General features: G+C 40.6%; 2 protein-coding genes across 5 annotated transcripts in view; both read right to left on the reverse strand.

The window, feature by feature from the left end:
- Positions 1–2693, reverse strand: part of LOC122549177 (granzyme K-like) — a 26638-nt gene extending 23945 nt beyond the window's left edge. The window contains exons 1-2 of one of the 2 annotated variants that reach the window (XM_043688557.2): positions 2198–2693; positions 1826–1970 (exon numbers count right to left, since the gene is read on the reverse strand). In XM_043688557.2, coding sequence (XP_043544492.2) covers positions 1826–1914 — 89 coding nt within the window. In that variant the 5' untranslated portion in view covers positions 1915–1970; positions 2198–2693. The remainder of the gene's footprint in view (positions 1–1825; positions 1971–2197) is intronic. The other variant, XM_043688547.2, reaches the window with a different exon arrangement.
- On the reverse strand, positions 2206–17193 carry LOC122555510 (granzyme K-like). Of its 3 annotated transcripts, none has more exons than XM_043701538.2 (7): positions 15985–17193; positions 15687–15828; positions 14837–14984; positions 13011–13265; positions 8326–8478; positions 7173–7383; positions 2206–2321 (listed from the first exon to the last, which is right to left on the reverse strand). In XM_043701538.2, exons 1-6 carry the CDS (start codon positions 16046–16048, stop codon positions 7378–7380), a joined length of 768 nt encoding a protein of 255 aa, XP_043557473.2. In that variant the 5' UTR covers positions 16049–17193; the 3' UTR covers positions 2206–2321; positions 7173–7377. The 3 variants fall into 3 exon arrangements, with proteins under 3 accessions (XP_043557473.2, XP_087845273.1, XP_087845252.1); XM_087989147.1 differs by lacking the exon at positions 2206–2321 and adding an exon at positions 5203–5903; XM_087989126.1 differs by lacking the exons at positions 2206–2321; positions 7173–7383 and having other exon boundaries at positions 7561–8478; positions 15985–16825.
- Between the last annotated feature and the right edge of the window lie 89 nt (positions 17194–17282).

The raw sequence follows: 17282 nt of genomic DNA on the forward strand, positions 1-17282 counted from the left end.
CATAAGGCAACCCATCAACTTCTACACATGCACCATTGAAAGCATATTATCCGGGTGCATAATAGCCTGGTTTGGCAACTGATCTGCCCAGGACAGTAAGAAACTACAGAAGGTGGTGTGCGCAGCCCAGTCCATCAGGGAAGCCAACCTTGCACCATGGACTTCATTTACTTGGTTCGCTATCGCAGAAAGGCTGCCAACGTCACCAAGGACTCACTCCACCCTGGTAATGATCTCCTACAACCTTTTCTCTCAGTCAGAAGATACCGACGCCTGAATACACATACTAGCAGGTTCAGGAACATCTTCTTCCCAGCCATTATCAGACTGATGAATGAACTCTGTACCCTCAAATAATGCTGACCTTGCTAATGGTGCTCTTGCCTAGTGCACACCCTGTGCAATAAAACCTGTGTGCCTCTGTCCATGTCTTTTTGATCTGTACATCCTTGCTCACTATGATCTACCTGTACTGCCCAGTACATGTGACAATAAACAAATCAAATCAAATCAAACGTTAATTTGAAATAAGACATTTTTTAAAAAATGTTGCATTGAGTGGCAAAAAGTCCTCAAAAATAAGTTATTGAACAAATAAGATAGTGGTCAAATTTTATTCCTGTCATTCACAGAATCCACCTGATTTATTTTGATATAATTTGGGTTTAATAGAAATAAAATTCCATAATGGTCACTTTAAGAGAGTACAATTCATTAACTTCTTAGAAACTATTCTTACAGTTGCTAAAACTGTGAGACTTACAATATTATGATGTTTTGAATTGTGTCTTTAAAATGGAGGGGATTGTGTGACCATTCTGATTTCAGCCTGACAACAAGCCTGGATAAGTCATGGGACTGGCTGAGCAACAGACATAGTTCTCAATCCTCAATCTTGATCCAAAAAGGCAAGGGCAGTAGTACTATCAGTAAATAGACAAGTTAGTTACAGTTCTTTTGGGAAGAAGGAAAAAAGTGGAGGAAAACAACAGCAAGTGGTGTGATCTGCAGAGAGAAGATGGTTGCAGCTTATTTTAGTTGAATAGTTGAAACCAGTTGCAGGAGAGAGGCTGTATTTAATTATAGATATGCATCCTGCAGTGACCTATGAAATCCAAGAAGTTCGTCCTCACATAGCCCGGAGAGAAAAAAAAAAATCATTGGAATGAGCATTATTGCTGGTGGTGGATTTGGGAAACTCTCTAAATACTGAGGAAAGCATCTGGAAGTGATCATTTGAAGTGAAATGTGAAAACATGAATTCATTGGAAGCCAGAAGTGACTGCAGACTGTAGATTGTTTGTTATAAAAACTGCAATGGATTGGAGAGTGTGATGTTTGATGAATAAGCAAAGTGGTGTGTTGTTCTCTGTAGTTTAAAGTTGCCAACAAAATATTCTTTAGTTCATGGTGTTTTAGTCATTTGTTACAGTTAAAACTTAAAACATGAAATCTTGTTCAACAACACATACTTGTGAAAATTATAAATTCTTTTGAAACTTTACTGTTCTCTACATTGTACAAAATAAAGCTTTTTCTGTTGTAACTATTGACTATGAAATTGATGTGAATTTAATATCTAACAGATAATGCTTTTTGGACAAGAAAAGCGTTCGCCCATTTTAAGTAAATCGCAGAGGTTTTCTGAAATAAGTGCAAAGCATACTATCTGAAATCATAATAACCTTAATTTATTTTACTCTGTTTTATATTACAGAGCTAAACATCCATAAACAATTAACTTATTATTTCATGGCACATTATTAAATTATAATCTATAATGTTTCTTCTGAATTATGTTGTAATTAATATTGTATTAACTTACTCTTTACAATGTGCTGCAGTCAGTATCCAACTTGATGCAACCAAAGCTCCTCCACAAATGTGTCGTTTGTTCATTTGGATTGAAACCATGTATGGCTTAGAATGAGGTTTAACCTCATGACCCCCAATAATTTTTGTACAGACACCTATGGAAGAAGATAACAATTTGCTAATGGTAGAGTAGAGTGTCTAAAAAATTAAATATTGTAAATAAGAGCAAATGTTGGAAATTAGAGCTGAAACAGTAAATGTAGTTAATATGTAAGGAAACAAAACAGAAATTGCTGAAGAAACTCAGCAGCTCTGTGGGGAGAAACAGAGTTCATATTTGAGTTCGGTGGCTCATCATCAGTTCAAGAGTCACTAGACTTACCAGACCTTTTGAGTTTCTCCAGCAATTTCTGTTTGTTTTTCAGATCTTCAGCATCCACAGTTCGTTGTTGTGTTTAGTGTACATGGACATGTGTTTTGGTAACATTTTGGGAGAATCTTCAAAGCTGAAAAGGAAAAGCAGGGAAACTTGTTCAGGATTAACAAGTTTCTTGGCTAATTATGCAGATATTAAACTTACATTCTTGTCCCATCAAAAAAATGATCTTGAAAGCAAGAAACAGCATCCAAATTAAAGAGACCATTTTGCTGCTTGATCAAAGACGCAAAATAGTTTCATTTTATCGCACGTAAGTTATATAGCATTGACGCAAGGATGTGGTTACAGTTTCTATGCAAAACATTAGCGTTTGTTTGGATAAGTTCTTGCACTTTAAAGTATGACTACAATTAAATATCATCACCCTACTCACAATCATCACTAAAGGTGTTATCAAGCAACATTCAGTTGTGGATAACATGCTTGGGTTCCAACAAGAATACTTGACTTCAGACATCATTATAGTCTTGACTGCAAGAGCTGCATTAGCAGACACTGCCCATGGCACTAAAACAACATTTGACTGAAAGTGGTTTCATAGAGTCTGAGCATTTAAGCTTTATTTTTACAGAATCCTCACAGTGTGGAAACAGGCCAGTCCATCCAACAAGCCCATACCAACTCTCTGAAGTTCATCCCACTCAGACCCATCCCCCAATCTATCCCTGTAACCCTGCATATCCCCCATGGCCAACATGTCTAACCTATACATTCCTGAACATCTAGCTAGCACATCTAACTAGCACAACCAGTCCACCTAACTAGCACATCTTTGGATTGTGGGAGGAAACCAGACCACCCAGTGGAAACCCACGTAGACACGGTGAGAATGTGCAAACTCCACACAGACACTTGCCTGAGACTAGAAGTGAACCCAGGTCTCATTGAGCCACCATGCCATCTCAAATTATAGTACAATGCAAGTTGATGGGAACTGGGACAAATTTTCATGAGTCACAGCCATAGCTACTATAGGAAAACATCATTGTAATATTTGAAGATCAATCATTTCAAACATAGGACATCATTGCAAGAGTTCCTTGGAACACCACCCTGGGCCTAAATTTCTTCTGTGCCTCCATTAGTGACATTCCCTTCACCATAATGTCAAAATTACAACTACTCATTAATGATTACATAGTTTTTAGTTTCATTCATGATTCCTCAGATACTGAAGCAACCCATGTTCACATGCAGTGTCCTGATGAAGAGCTTTTGCCCAAAACATCAATTTTCCAGTTCCTCGGATGCTGCCTGACCTGCTGTGCTTTTCTAGCACCACTCTAATCTAGACTCTGATTTCCAGCGTCTGCAGTCCTCACTTTTGCCATCTTCACATGCAGCAAGCTTTCAGGTTTGACTGACAGGTGACAAATAATATCTGCCACAAATTCTTGTACTGAATAAGAATTGTAGGAGTGAACTGGAATTCCCATTGTATACTGGGGGCAGTTTGGATGATCTACCAAGGGAAAAACACACTTCCTGTCTGAACTGATTTCATCAGTTTTTTTTTAAATATCAATGTACATCAACAACTTCCTTTATCTTGACTCCTTTGGCCCACAGAGACCTATAAATAAGATTGTCGCAATGTTTCTGAGTGCGAAACCTCCAACACTCCTTCCAGGTGAAGCAACAGTTTACTTGTACTTCTTTCAGTCGAGAGTATCGCACTTACTACTCACAATGTGGTCTGCACACTCCTCCCCACAAACGTTCCGATGGGGGCAGGCAGCAACTAGGCTGTGCACTGGATTTTACTAGGTATCACCACCTCCACCAAGAACCCACTCATCATATTTTGAAGGTCATTGTACACCTGGGCAAGCACAGTCAGTCTGGAGCTGCCCTGCGCAGTTTCAGACTTTTGCCCCAGAGATGACAGGCAAGGGGAAATCAGCACCCCAGTTGGATCTTGGAACTCCTGTAGGATGGGGGTGGAAGGGGAGTGGGATTTCAGACTGAATTTTCCAAAGCAATTCAAAGGATTAGGCAATTTTTTAAATATTATAGTCTTATATTTATTTTGTTTTTTGTATTACAATCAAAGAAACATAGAAAAATGTCAACGTAGAAAGAGATCATTAAGCCCAGTGCAGAGAACAACTGATGATGGGCTCCAGCCCAAAACAGAGAAAGTGAGGACTGCAGATGCTGGAGATCAGAGCTGAAAAATGTGTTGCTGGAAAAGCGCAGCAGGTCAGGCAGCATCCAAGGAGCAGGAGAATCGACATTTCGGGCATAAGCCCTTCTTCAGGAATGCCCGAAATTTTGATTCTCCTGCTCCTTGAATGCTGCCTGACCTGCTGCGCTTTTCCAGCAACACATTTTTCAGCTCTGATCTCCAGCATCTGCAGTCCTCACTTTCTCTGTTTTGGGCTGGAGCCCATCATCAGTTGTTCTCTGCACTGGGCTTAATGATCTCTTTCTACGTTGACATTTTTCTATGTTTCTTTGATTGTAATACAAAAAACAAAATAAATATAAGACTATAATATTAAAAAAATTGCCTAATCCTTTGAATTGCTTTGGAAAATTCAGTCTGAAATCCCACTCCCCTTCCACCCCCATCCTACAGGAGTTCCAAGATCCAACTGGGGTGCTGATTTCCCCTTGCCTGTCATCTCTGGGGCAAAAGTCTGAAACTGCGCAGGGCAGCTCCAGACTGACTGTGCTTGCCCAGGTGTACAATGACCTTCAAAATATGATGAGTGAGTTCTTGGTGGAGGTGGTGATACCTAGTAAAATCCAGTGCACAGCCTAGTTGCTGCCTGCCCCCATCGGAACGTGGCAGCATTCAAGGGCAGGCTCCTTGAATGCTGCCTGAGCTGCTGCGCTTTTCCAGCAACACATTTTTCAGCTCCAGCCCAAAACATTGATTTTCCTGCTCCACGGATGCTGCCTGACCTGCTGTGCTTTTCCAGCAACACATTTTTCAGCTCCAGCCCAAAACATTGATTTTCCTGCTCCACGGATGCTGCCTGACCTGCTGTGCTTTTCCAGCAACACCCTCTTAACAGCATACAGCGTTCTCAGCATCAAGTAAAAGAGCAAGGAGGTGATGGTAAATTTGTATAAGACACTAGTTAGACCTCAGCAGAAGTATTGTTTACATTTGTGTGTGACATTTTACAGAAAAGGTGTAAATACTTTGGAGAGAGTGCAGTTGCAGTTTGCAAGAATGGTTCCAGAATTGAGAGACTTCAGTAACGAGGACTGACTGAAGAAGCTGGGACTGCTCACCTTGGAGAGGAGACGGCTAAGAGGAGATTTGATAGAGGTTTCCAAAATAATGAGCAGGCTAGATAGAGTAGACAGGAAGACCTTGTTCCCACTTGTAAAAGGAATAAAAACAAGAGGCCATGGGTTTAAAATGGTACACAAACAGAACAAGGATGATGTGAGCAGTTGAGTGAGTAGTTAGGGTATGGAATGCACTGCCCAGAAATGTGGTGGAAGCAGGTTCCAAGTGCTGTGAAGCCAAAGCTACTTACCACACAAGTGAGTAATGTGGCATGTGTTTAAGTGCCAGTATGATGCCAGGTATGTCTGCTCCACATTTTAATTACTGGTTGACCATCAAACAACACATTCCTTTGATGGTCTAGAGGGGAGTGCTTGCAGTCTGTTCTCTGCCAGTCCTTGCCTGCAAAACTCAGAACTTATTGTCCAGCATGAGATATAATTTTGCTATTAGACAACAAATTACACCAAAAATTGTTTAAGATTATCACTTGGACTTGTGGTGAATTTCATTTGCATGTACTGGAAGAGCCATATACTGTAAACTTTTTATTATCCAACTTCTACCGGACCAGGAGGGCGCCAATTGATAAAATATTCTGGAAAATCAAGAGGTCCACATAATCAATGTACAAGGATTCTAGATAATCCCTGATGGAGGATGGAAAAAAGTTGTGGCTGTAAGAGATGCTCCACCTTTGAAGTTTTTCCAGTATGGGAGCTGATTTCCACAAATTCTAGGATCACTAATTACTGTTTATAAGCTGTTGCATTGTTTTGGAACTTTGAAAAAATAAGAGATGAAAACAAAGGCACCTTAAAATGGGGGAAGAGAGGCAAAGCAGTGAGCAGGTCATCGGGGAGTGAACCTGCCTGGCTGTCTGACCAGGCAATGAACCTGCACAGTTGACAGTCTGTTGCTGGAAAAGCACAGCAGGCCAGGCAGCATCCGAGGACCAGGAAAATCGATGTTTCAGGCCAGAGACAATCATTCATTCCTGATGAAGGGCTCTGACCCGAAACATCGATTTTCCTGGTCCTCAGATGCGGCCTGACCTGCTGTGCTTTTCCAGCAACACACTGTCAACTCTGATCTCCAGCATCTGTAGACCTCATTGCTTTCTAATCAACCGGCATTGCTGTCTGACCAGGCAGGTCATAGAGTCATAGAGTCATAGAGATGTACAGCATGGAAACAGACCCTTCGGTCCAACCCGTCCATGCCGACCAGGTATCCCAACCCAATTTAGTCCCACCTGCCAGCACCCAGCCCATATCCCTCCAAACTATTCATATACCCATCCAAATGCCTCTTAAATGTTGCAATTGTACCAGCCTTCACCACATCCTCTGGCAGCTCATTCCATACACGGACCACCGTCTGTGTGATAAAGTTGGCCTTTAGGTCTCTTTTATATCTTTCCCCTCTCACCCTAAAAACTAATAATTCGACAGAATAATACTGTAAACTTTGAGATATTTGAAGTATATAATTTTTGGTGGTTTATCAAGAGTGCCAGTTAACACAAAGTTTGTTGTATTCATACAAGACTGCTCTGAGTAGAAATTTTCCAAATCAACCTGTCCAGATGTGTAACGGTATGGAGCAGATGGGACTTGACTCCTGACTCAGTGATAGCGACACTACCACTACACCACAAAAGTCACTCACCTCTGCCTAAACAAAAGGAGTTTCTGCATACATTGCACCTTCTTCATTGAGACAGGTTGATGGAGATTGCTGATCCATGCATTTTCCACAGCAATGCCCCAGTGTCCACATACCGAGTCCGAGGCTAATCATGCAAACAATCAGTATCTTCCTTCCCATGTATGTGTAGTTTGGTGTTTCATTTTAAAGTTAGCTTTCTTGTTTCCTAGTCCTGATAATTCAAAGAAATAACTTCAACTTTGTCTTTTTTTTAACCAATATCCAGTCTCTGACCTCCCAGGTCTTGCCTCTGATCCCAAACACTTCTCTTTTTTTCTAGCAATCTGTTTCCCACTCCTCACTCACACTCGCACCCCCTCAACACCTCTTCCATATCCCCCTCAAACCTCTGACCCCTCAATCTATCCTCAATGTAATCACATTGCTGCGTGAGAATGACAATCCATCTGCCAGCAATTACATAGTGTTTCATTCTTGCTGTCTGGGACTGGAGACAGATAAAACCTTTTTTAGTCACATTTTGTCATTAAATTCAGCAGGGCTGAAGGGAAATCCATTCTAGATCTCTCTCAAACTTCAGGCTTGTCAGGAGACAAAGCTACCTCTCGGCCGCCGAAGAAAAGCTTTTGATATAAATTCTTTTCACTAGTGCATTTTGCATTAGACTAGCATATGAGATATAAAGTAATGAAGGCAGAGTCTTTGTAAAGGATTGTTTCTAAGGAAAGACTTTTCTACATTCTAATCATTTCATTTTGAATAAAGGACAAGGTCAAATATCTGCAATATCGCGTTAAAAATTTTTGTTTAAAATATGTTTATTAAAAATCATTCAATTGTTATTCAGATGGTTAAGATATAATTAGAGAGTATCTATTTCTAAATTGGATTTGTATGCAATGCATTAAGAGTGGATTACAAGTTTAGCTGAGATGTTAGCGATGGTGTTAGTTTAGCATTTAAGCTGTTTACGTCTAATTTTCAAAGAATAACTGATTTTTACACTCTTCTTAAAAATGTAAAAAGTGAAGTTCAATTGCACCATGTTTTTAAATTATAGGCTTTGCACTACTTTCAATTCAAAGATTTCACAGACATGTTCTTCCTAATAAAGCAGATTCTTTGTCATTTAATGAGTTTCATCCTGAATTACTTTGTTGATCCATGAGAGATAGTTGTTTGATAAATGAGTGTAAACACCAGGTTTGATGTTATCCTTGCAGGGACTTCCAAACGAAACGATGCCACTGTACACGTTTTGACGAGACCACTTCTTCTTACATATTAACGGACCACCGGAATCACGCTGTTAAAGCAAATGTTAGAAAATAATAAATCTATTGAGGAATGGACATAGTTACATGAAAAACTCAAAATAATGGCTGATTTCTCCTGCCATTACTAATTGCACTTACACTTAGAATTTTTTAAAGAATTGTGAAGATCTTATGAGTACCTGCCCCATCTCCAATGAACATTGGCAGAAAACCTGGAAAAATCATTTTTCTTTACTGTTTCTGTGGGATTTTTACCAAAGTACCAAAACAATTTTGGTAGATAATTGGTGACTGCTTGCATAAATTCTACTTGCTCATTTTACATAGACAAGAGCATGATAGAATTGTTACATTATCAGCTTTGCTTTGACATTTGACTGGTGTCCAAAGTCCAGAGGTAAGTCTTTAATTTTTATGAAGCAAAGCAAGTTCAATCAAACACAATATACTATACTGTAGCAAAAGGTATGCAAGATAAAATGAATCAGGGTATTGTTTATATTACATATATTTGTAGCAGTAATGCTTCTAATTCATTAAAACTGAAAAAAAATAAGGTCTGAAGCTAGTCGATTATTTTGCAGAATGGTTTATAATTACACAGATTTTATTTTCTTATATTCCTTAATAACAGTGGTGGTAAAATGATGAGATAATCATCTTTCAAGTCAGAGATCAAATGCTATGTCTGTTAGAGTAAGTGACTCTTTATTGAACTTAAATGTGCAGTTCGTGAGAAGAAAGCTGACTTGGAAAAAGCAGGTGATGATGAGAGATCTTGAATGGTGAATTCTGAAGGACATTTATCTTAAGCTGTCACTTGCCAAAGAATGCAATACATCTGTGGGGATTAGGGATTATTTTGAGAATTCATTTTATAACTTCAATATCAAAACTGCATTTAACTGGGTGCGGCATCAAAGAGCCTTAGCAAAACTGGAGTCAATGGCAATCAGAGGACAAACTCTCCATAGCTGGAATCATAACTGTTACATAGGAAAATAGTTGTCATTTTGGAAGATCAGTCATCTCAGCTCCAGGACATTTCTGCAGAGTTACGCAGGGTTCTAACCAATCTATTCAGAGATGTTATTACATACTTCTAGAGCAGTTGACACTTAAATTTGCTCCTTGTGGTCCCAAGGTATGGATGAGTTCTTCAGGGTATTGCATTAGGCCTCTACATTTTCAGCTACTTCATTAATAACCTTCCCTTCAACATAAGATCAGAATAGGGATGTTTACTGATTGCACAGTGTTCAGGATTACATGTGACTCCTCAGATACTGAAGCAGTCTGTGTCCATATGCAACAAGACCTGGACAATATCCAGGTTTGGGCTGAAGAGTAGCGAGTAACATTCATGCCATAGAAGTGTCAGAAAATGACCATCTCCAACAAAGGAAAGTTCTACCCATAAACCTTGGCATTCAATGTCAGTACTAATCACTAAATCCCCAATAATACCTCCCAAACCAATGACCACTACCATCTAGAAGGACAATGGCAATGGATACTTGGGAATACCATCACCTGTAAGTTCACCTCCAAGCCACGTAACATCCTGACTTGGAAATACATTGCGGCTCCTTCAACGTCACTGTGTCAAAATCCTGGAACTTCCAACGTAATGGCATTGTGCATGTACATCAAATATATTGCAACTCCCAACTACCTTCACAAGAAAAATCTAAGGATCAGCAATAAATGCTGGCCCAGCCAGCAATGCCTAGGCACCATTAGTGAATAACAATATAGGAACAGGATTAGGTTGTTCGGCTCCTACAGCCTTTCCACCATTCAATAGGCTCTGACATTCCTCACATCCACTTTGCTGCATTTTCTCGATCACCCTTGATTCCCTGACTGATCAAGAATCTATCTCAGATGTAAGTGGATGGAAGTCCACTCTGGTTGTAAGGAAAGTATATTCCTGTCAGGGTGAAAGGGAAGGCTGGTAGGTATAGGAAATGCTGGATGACTAAAGAAATTGAGGGTTTGGTTAAGAAAAAGAAGGAAGCATATGTCAGGTATAGACAGGATAGATCGAGTGAATCCTTAGAAGAGTATAAAGGAAGTAGGAGTATACTTAAGAGGGAAATCAGGAGGGCAAAACGGGGACATGAGATAGCTTTGGCCAATAGAATTAAGGAGAATCCAAAGAGTTTTTACAAATACATTAAGGTCAAAAGGGTAACTAGTGAGAGAATAGGGCCCCTCAAAGATCAGAAGGCGGTCTTTGTGTGGAGCCTCAGAAAATGGGGGGGATATTAAATGAATATTTTGCATCAGTATTTACTGTGGTAAAGGATATGTAAGATATAGAATGTAGGGAAATAGATGGTGACATCTTGCAAAATGTCCAGATGACAGAGGAGGAAGTGCTGGATGTCTTGAAACGGGTAAAGGTGGATAAATCCCCAGAACCTGACGAGGTGTACCTGAGAACTCTGTGGGTAGCTAGAGTAGTGATTGCTGGGCCTCTTGCTGAGATATTTGTATCATCGATAGTCACAGGTGAGGTGCTGGAAGACTGGAGGTTGGCAAACATGGTGCCACTGTTTAAGAAGGGTGGTAAAGACAAGCCAGGAAACTATAGACCAGTGAGCCTGACCTCGGTGGTGGGCAAATTGTTGGAGGGAATCCTGAGGGACAGGATGTACATGTATTTGGAAAGGCAAGGACTGATTAGGGATAGTCAACATGGCATTGTGCGTGGGAAATCATGTCTCACTAACTTGATTGAGTTTTTTGAAGAAGTAACAAAGATGATTGATGAGGGCAGAGCAGTAGATGTGCTCTATATGGACTTCAGTAAGGCGTTCGACAAGGTTCCCCATGGGAGACTGATTAGCAAGGTTAGGTCTCATGGAATACAGGGAGAACTAGCCATTTGGATACAGAACTGGCTCAAAGGTAGAAGACAGAGGGTGGTGGTGGAGGGTTATTTTTCAGACTGGAGGCCTGTGACCAGTTGAGTGCCACAAGGATTGGTGCTGGGTCCTCTACTTTTTGTCATTTACATAAATGATTTGGATGCGAGCATAAGAGGTACAGTTAGTAAGTTTGCAGATGACACCAAAATTCGAGGTGTAGTGGACAGCGAAGAGGGTTATCTCAGATTACAACATGATCTTGACCAAATGGGCCAATGGGCTGAGAAGTGGCAGATGGAGTTTAATTCAGATAAATGCGAGGTGCTGCATTTTGGAAATGCAAATCTTAGCAGGACTTATACACTTAATGATAAGGTCCTAGGGAGTGTTGCAGAACAAAGAGATCTTGGAGTGCAGGTTCATAGCTCCTTGAAAGTGGAGTTGCAGGTAGATAGGATAGTGAAGAAGGTATTTGGTATGCTTTCTTTTATTAGTCAGAGTATTGAGTACAGGAGTTGGGAGGTCATGTTGCAGCTGTACAGGACATTGATTAGGCCACTGTTGGAATATTACATACAATTCTGGTCTCCTTCCTATCGGAAAGATGTTGTGAAACTTGAAATGGTTCAGAAAAGATTTACAAGGATGTTGCCAGATTGGAGGATTTGAGCTATAGGGAGAGGTTGAACAGACTAGGGTTGTTTTCCCTGGAGTGTCGGAGGCTGAGGGGTGACCTTATAAAGCTTTACAAAATTATGAGGGGCATGGATATGGTAAATAGGCAAAGTCCCCTGGGGTCGGGGAGGGCATAGGTTTAGGGTGAGAGGGGAAAGATATAAAAGAGACCTAAGGGGCAACTTTTTCATGCAGAGGGTGGTACGTGCATGGAATGAGCTGCCTGAGGATGTGGTGGAGGCTGGTACAATTGCAACATTTAAGAGGCATCTGGATGGGTATATGAATAGGAAGGGTTTGGAGGGATATGGGACTAGATTGGGTTGGGATATCTGGTCGGCATGGACAGGTTGGACTGAAGGATCTGTTTCCATGCTGTACATCTCTATGACTCTATGACAGATGTGATATGAATCTGATTATTGCCAAACAAATTCCACAACAGATGTGGGCTACAGTACAAAAATGTTGTCACTTGTGAAATAATACCCAGAAAGGACCAAAGGATAGTCACTAGGAAATGGAAATGTGACAAAACACTGTCGGGTCTGACATTCTGATGTCAGCATTGAAGCACATTATCAGGTTAAAGCAGACAGAATTTTACTCAGCTATTCCTGAACTGAGTTAAAAATCACACAACACCAGGTTATAGTCCAACAGGTTTAATTGGAAGCACACTAGCTTTCGGAGCGACGCTCCTTCATCAGGTGATTCATCAGGTGATCACAATCACCTGATGAAGGAGCGTCGCTCCGAAAGGCAGTGTGCTTCCAATTAAACCTGTTGGACTATAACCTGGTGTTGTGTGATTTTTAACTTTGTACACTCCAGTCCAACACTGGCATCTCTGAATCATTCCTGAACTGCTAAGGCTTGAATCTGAAGTAGGCGACCTAAAATCAACAACATTTTATACCTCACCTTATCAATCACAAAACAAATTTAAGAGAAAGAAAGTTACATTGCTACCCTTAATTCAACAGGTTGAACATAAATTGTTAACTTACCATACATACATCCTGTTTGGAATCTTTACCAAGTGCACATATCATGTCATTTGTTACATTAAGTAAATATATTTTCTTGCAAATTTCTGTTTTCAGGACAGTTAAGTTAGCTTCCTGTAAAGTATCAGAATACAATTCAGTTGCAGTTGCTCCCCATCCTGCGACACTGCATTTGGTTCCAGGTTTGACCCCTTTAGTTGATTGAGGTAGCTTTAGAGTTGAGACAGACTTGTTTAGAATGGCTTTATTCTTCAACTGTAACAGATAAAGGTAAAATTTCAATGAGCTAATTATTCTATACATATGTAACTATCACAAAGGAGCTACAGTTTTAGACAAAGAAACAATAGAAACAGGAGTTTAGTTACTTACTGCAAGATTCCTATTCTCTGACCTGCTTTCTCTGACACAGTCTTTATAAGATTAGATTTTAGATTACATTACAGTGTGGAAACAGGCCCTTCGGCCCAACAAGTCCACACCGACCCGCCGAAGCGAAACCCACCCATACCCCTACATTTACCCCTTACCTAACACTACGGGCAATTTTTTAGTATGGCCAATTCACCTGACCCTGCACATCTTTGGACTGTGGGAGGAAACCGGAGCACCCGGAGGAAACCCACGCAGACACGGGGAGAACGTGCAAACTCCACACAGTCAGTCGCCTGAGGCAGGAATTGAACCCAGGTCTCAGGCGCTGTGAGGCAGCAGTGCTAACCACTGGGCCACCGTGCCGCCCACCTAAGCTTAGCTTAGGTCTGTTTCTGGTCAATGGTAACCCCCAGGATGTTAATATTGGGTGATTCTGTGATGGCAATGCTACTGAAAGTCAAGGACAATGGTTAGATTCATTCCTGTTGGAAATGGTTAATGCCTCATGTGTGGCATGAATTTCCTGCTTGTCAGCCCAATACTGAATGTTGTCTACCTCTTCCTACATTTCATCAGGGACTGCTTTAGTGTCTGACGGATCATGAATAGAACTGAACATTGTGCAATTATCAATGAACATCCTCAACCCTGATCTTATCATGTAGCTTGCAGCTAAAGATGGATGGTTCTAGGGCACTGCACTAAGGAACTCCTGCAGGGTTGTCCTTGTAATGAGATGATGCGCCTCCAACAACCTCCAACAAGCATCTTCCTTTCAGATGGGTATGACTCTAACTGATGAAGAGTTTTTTCCCAAATCTCATTGACTTCAGTTTTGCTAACACTCCTTGATACCACAATTGATCAAATGTCATCTTAAAATCAAATACAGTCAACCTTACTTCCCTTATGCCTGCCCATGCTCTATATCCATTATTGACCTTGGTTAACAAAAGTAACAGCAAAGTGGAAGTTAAAATATATCAATTACCATCGCAGCTGTGGGGATGGATGTGGTGAGATAGGTGATTTTGAGCAGCTGAACATGCTTCCATGTTTTTTGGTACAGACATAAATTTTCTGTTCTTTGGTTAATGAGATGAGGGAATAACAAATAGAAGACAAGGATTCAAAATTTGTGAAGGGAGTGGAAGAGGCAGTCAATGTTGGCAGGGATAGGGATGCCTGCATCTCTCTGAAGAGAAAATGGTTCATTTGTCATCGTATCTGTGCACGTTCCCCATTCTGAGATCCAGCTTTCAGACACCCAGGAACATCTGCCCAGTCATTGCAGCCTCAGGAGGCAGAAAGCAACAACAGTTCAGGTGTGATGAAGAGGCCCCTTCACTTGATCTGATACCCACAGTAACCAGTCATAGTAAGCCCACTTAGCAGTGCTAATCAAATTAATTGTTTGCGCATTTGGTTATTTTTTAAAGTGAGGTTTCTACCTGAAGCAGCATAATGTCATATCCAAAAGTTTCCCACGTGAAGTTTGGGTGTGGAAACATCTTCTTCAGCTTTATTGTCTGTTTGTTTTTTTGCTTGGAAAGTGAATGAGATCCAACAACCACTTCTGTTTCTGCTACTGTTATGTTTCTGTTATTGTTTTAAGAATAATTTTGTTACTTGCAAGTCAAAGTGAGCTTTTGTTTAATCATAAAGAAACTAATTAAACCATACCGACATTTGATATTTGCTGAAAACAAAATGAACCATAATAATTCTACTTTGATAAGTGACAGGTTACTGCTGAGAGACAGAGTGAAAAAAAATATAAAACTGACATTTCAATTAAGTATTCTTAATCGACCATACAGTTCAAATCTATTACAAGGTTTCTGTCAGATTGGTTATTTTATGCATTTATGCTATTGTTAGGTTAGTCTAGGATCAGAATCACATCACATCAAATTGACTCTAATGGTAACAAAACCATAATTAATACTCAGTCTGACTTAAATATTTAAAGAGGGAAGCAAACTTGTCAGGTGCCTACTGCCAACGTTTTGAAATGAATCACACTAGAATGGTTCAGAATAGACTATCCGGTTCTAGGAACAAATTAATCTGTCAGATCTCAGTTTAAATTTGCATCAAAAACTAAAAGCATGTCTGACAGCATTAAAGTGTCAGTCTAGGTGATGTGTTCAAGTCTCTTGAGAGAAGTTCCAATGCACAACCTTGAAATGCTGCAATACAGTGCAACCACTGAGCCAAGTCTGACATCTAAAGTTTCATTGTGATCTTGAGATTTCCCTGTCAATGGAAGATAAACATAAAACAAATGCAGGGTCTTACTTGCAGTGTGCTGCAGTCAATACCCACTGAGGTTTAATTAGCGCTCCCCCACATACATGTTCCTTTTTAAATTGAATAGATGCCATGTAAAGTCTTGAGTTATTTGCAACATTGTGACCCCCAATGATATCCACACAATCATCTACAATGGAGAAAGAGATAAGATTAGATTATAGAATGTTGGTAGCTAAATTTGATAGGTTTCCATCTGATATAGAGACAGTGTTATAACAAGCTACATTAATTAAACGCAGATCTAAAATTTATAAATGCAAAATTATAAATTTTATGTACTTACATCCTTGCATGGGCAGGTAAATGACTGCAGTAATGACCAACACCAATGACAGTAAATTACGCATTTTGATAGTTTCTGTGTATGCAGCATAAAAGCAGCAAGCTTTTTAAAAGAACTGAACAGGAAGTGGGAGGAATAAAATGGTCAACACTACTGAAAAGAACGGATACTCAAAAAATACAGTCCGCAGATTCCTCAAGAACAAACCACGACAAGCAGACCAAACATAGCCAGAAACCCTCACCACCTTACCATACATCAAAGAAGTCTCAGAAATGACAGCCAGACTACTACGACCCCTCGGAATCCGAATAGCACACAAACCCACCAACACTCTCAAACAAAAACTAACAAACTTAAAAAACCAACGTTGCCTACAAACTTCCATGCAAGGACTGTCAGAAACACTATGTAGGACAAACAGGAAGAAAGTTAGCCACCAGAATACACGAACACCAGCTAGCCACAAAAAGACACGACCCTCTCTCCCTCGTAGCCCGACATACGGAGGAAAAAAACCCACCATTTCGACTGGGACAACACATCTATCCTGGGACAGGCTAAGCAAAGACATGCCAGAGAATTCCTAGAGGCCTGGCACTCCAACCACAACGCCATAAACAAACACATAGATCTAGATACCATCTATCAACCCCTCAGAAAACGAAATGACATCACCACAAACCCCAGGAACCCCATCCAGGACAAACATATAAATAGAAAGCAGGAGACAACAGCTTCGCTTCACTTGGAGGTCGCCACTGATGATGTTAGATTAGATTACATTACAGTGTGGAAACAGGCCCTTTGGCCCAACAAGTCCACACTGACCTGCCGAAGCGCAACCCACCCATACCCCTACATTTACCCCTAACCTAACGCTACGGGCAATTTAGCATGACCAATTCACCTGACCTGCACATCTTTGGACTGTGGGAGGAAACCCGCGCAGACACGGGGAGAACGTGCAAACCCCACACAGTCAGTCGCCTGAGGCGGGAATTGAACCCAGGTCTCAGGTGCTGTGAGGCAGCAGTGCTAACCACTGTCCCACCGTGCCACCCACCCAGGTAATTCATTACCTAGCCAGGTAATGAAAAGTCTGGATATCAAACCTACAGCTCAGCGGGCAAACCTACACCCTACACTACTGAAAAGAAGAGTGTATAAAAATGCAGTGAAACATGATTGTTCTGAATTGCAAAATTAAGTACAGATGCCATAGAAAATGAAATGTTTGCTCGACTTACCAACATGTCACTGGAAATTAAAACTGGATGGCTTGTAACACAGACAAC

Source organism: Chiloscyllium plagiosum, unplaced genomic scaffold, assembly GCF_037043375.1.
Source record: "Chiloscyllium plagiosum isolate Xiang-an unplaced genomic scaffold, Cpla_swu_hap1 HiC_scaffold_1, whole genome shotgun sequence".
NCBI lineage: Eukaryota > Metazoa > Chordata > Chondrichthyes > Orectolobiformes > Hemiscylliidae > Chiloscyllium > Chiloscyllium plagiosum.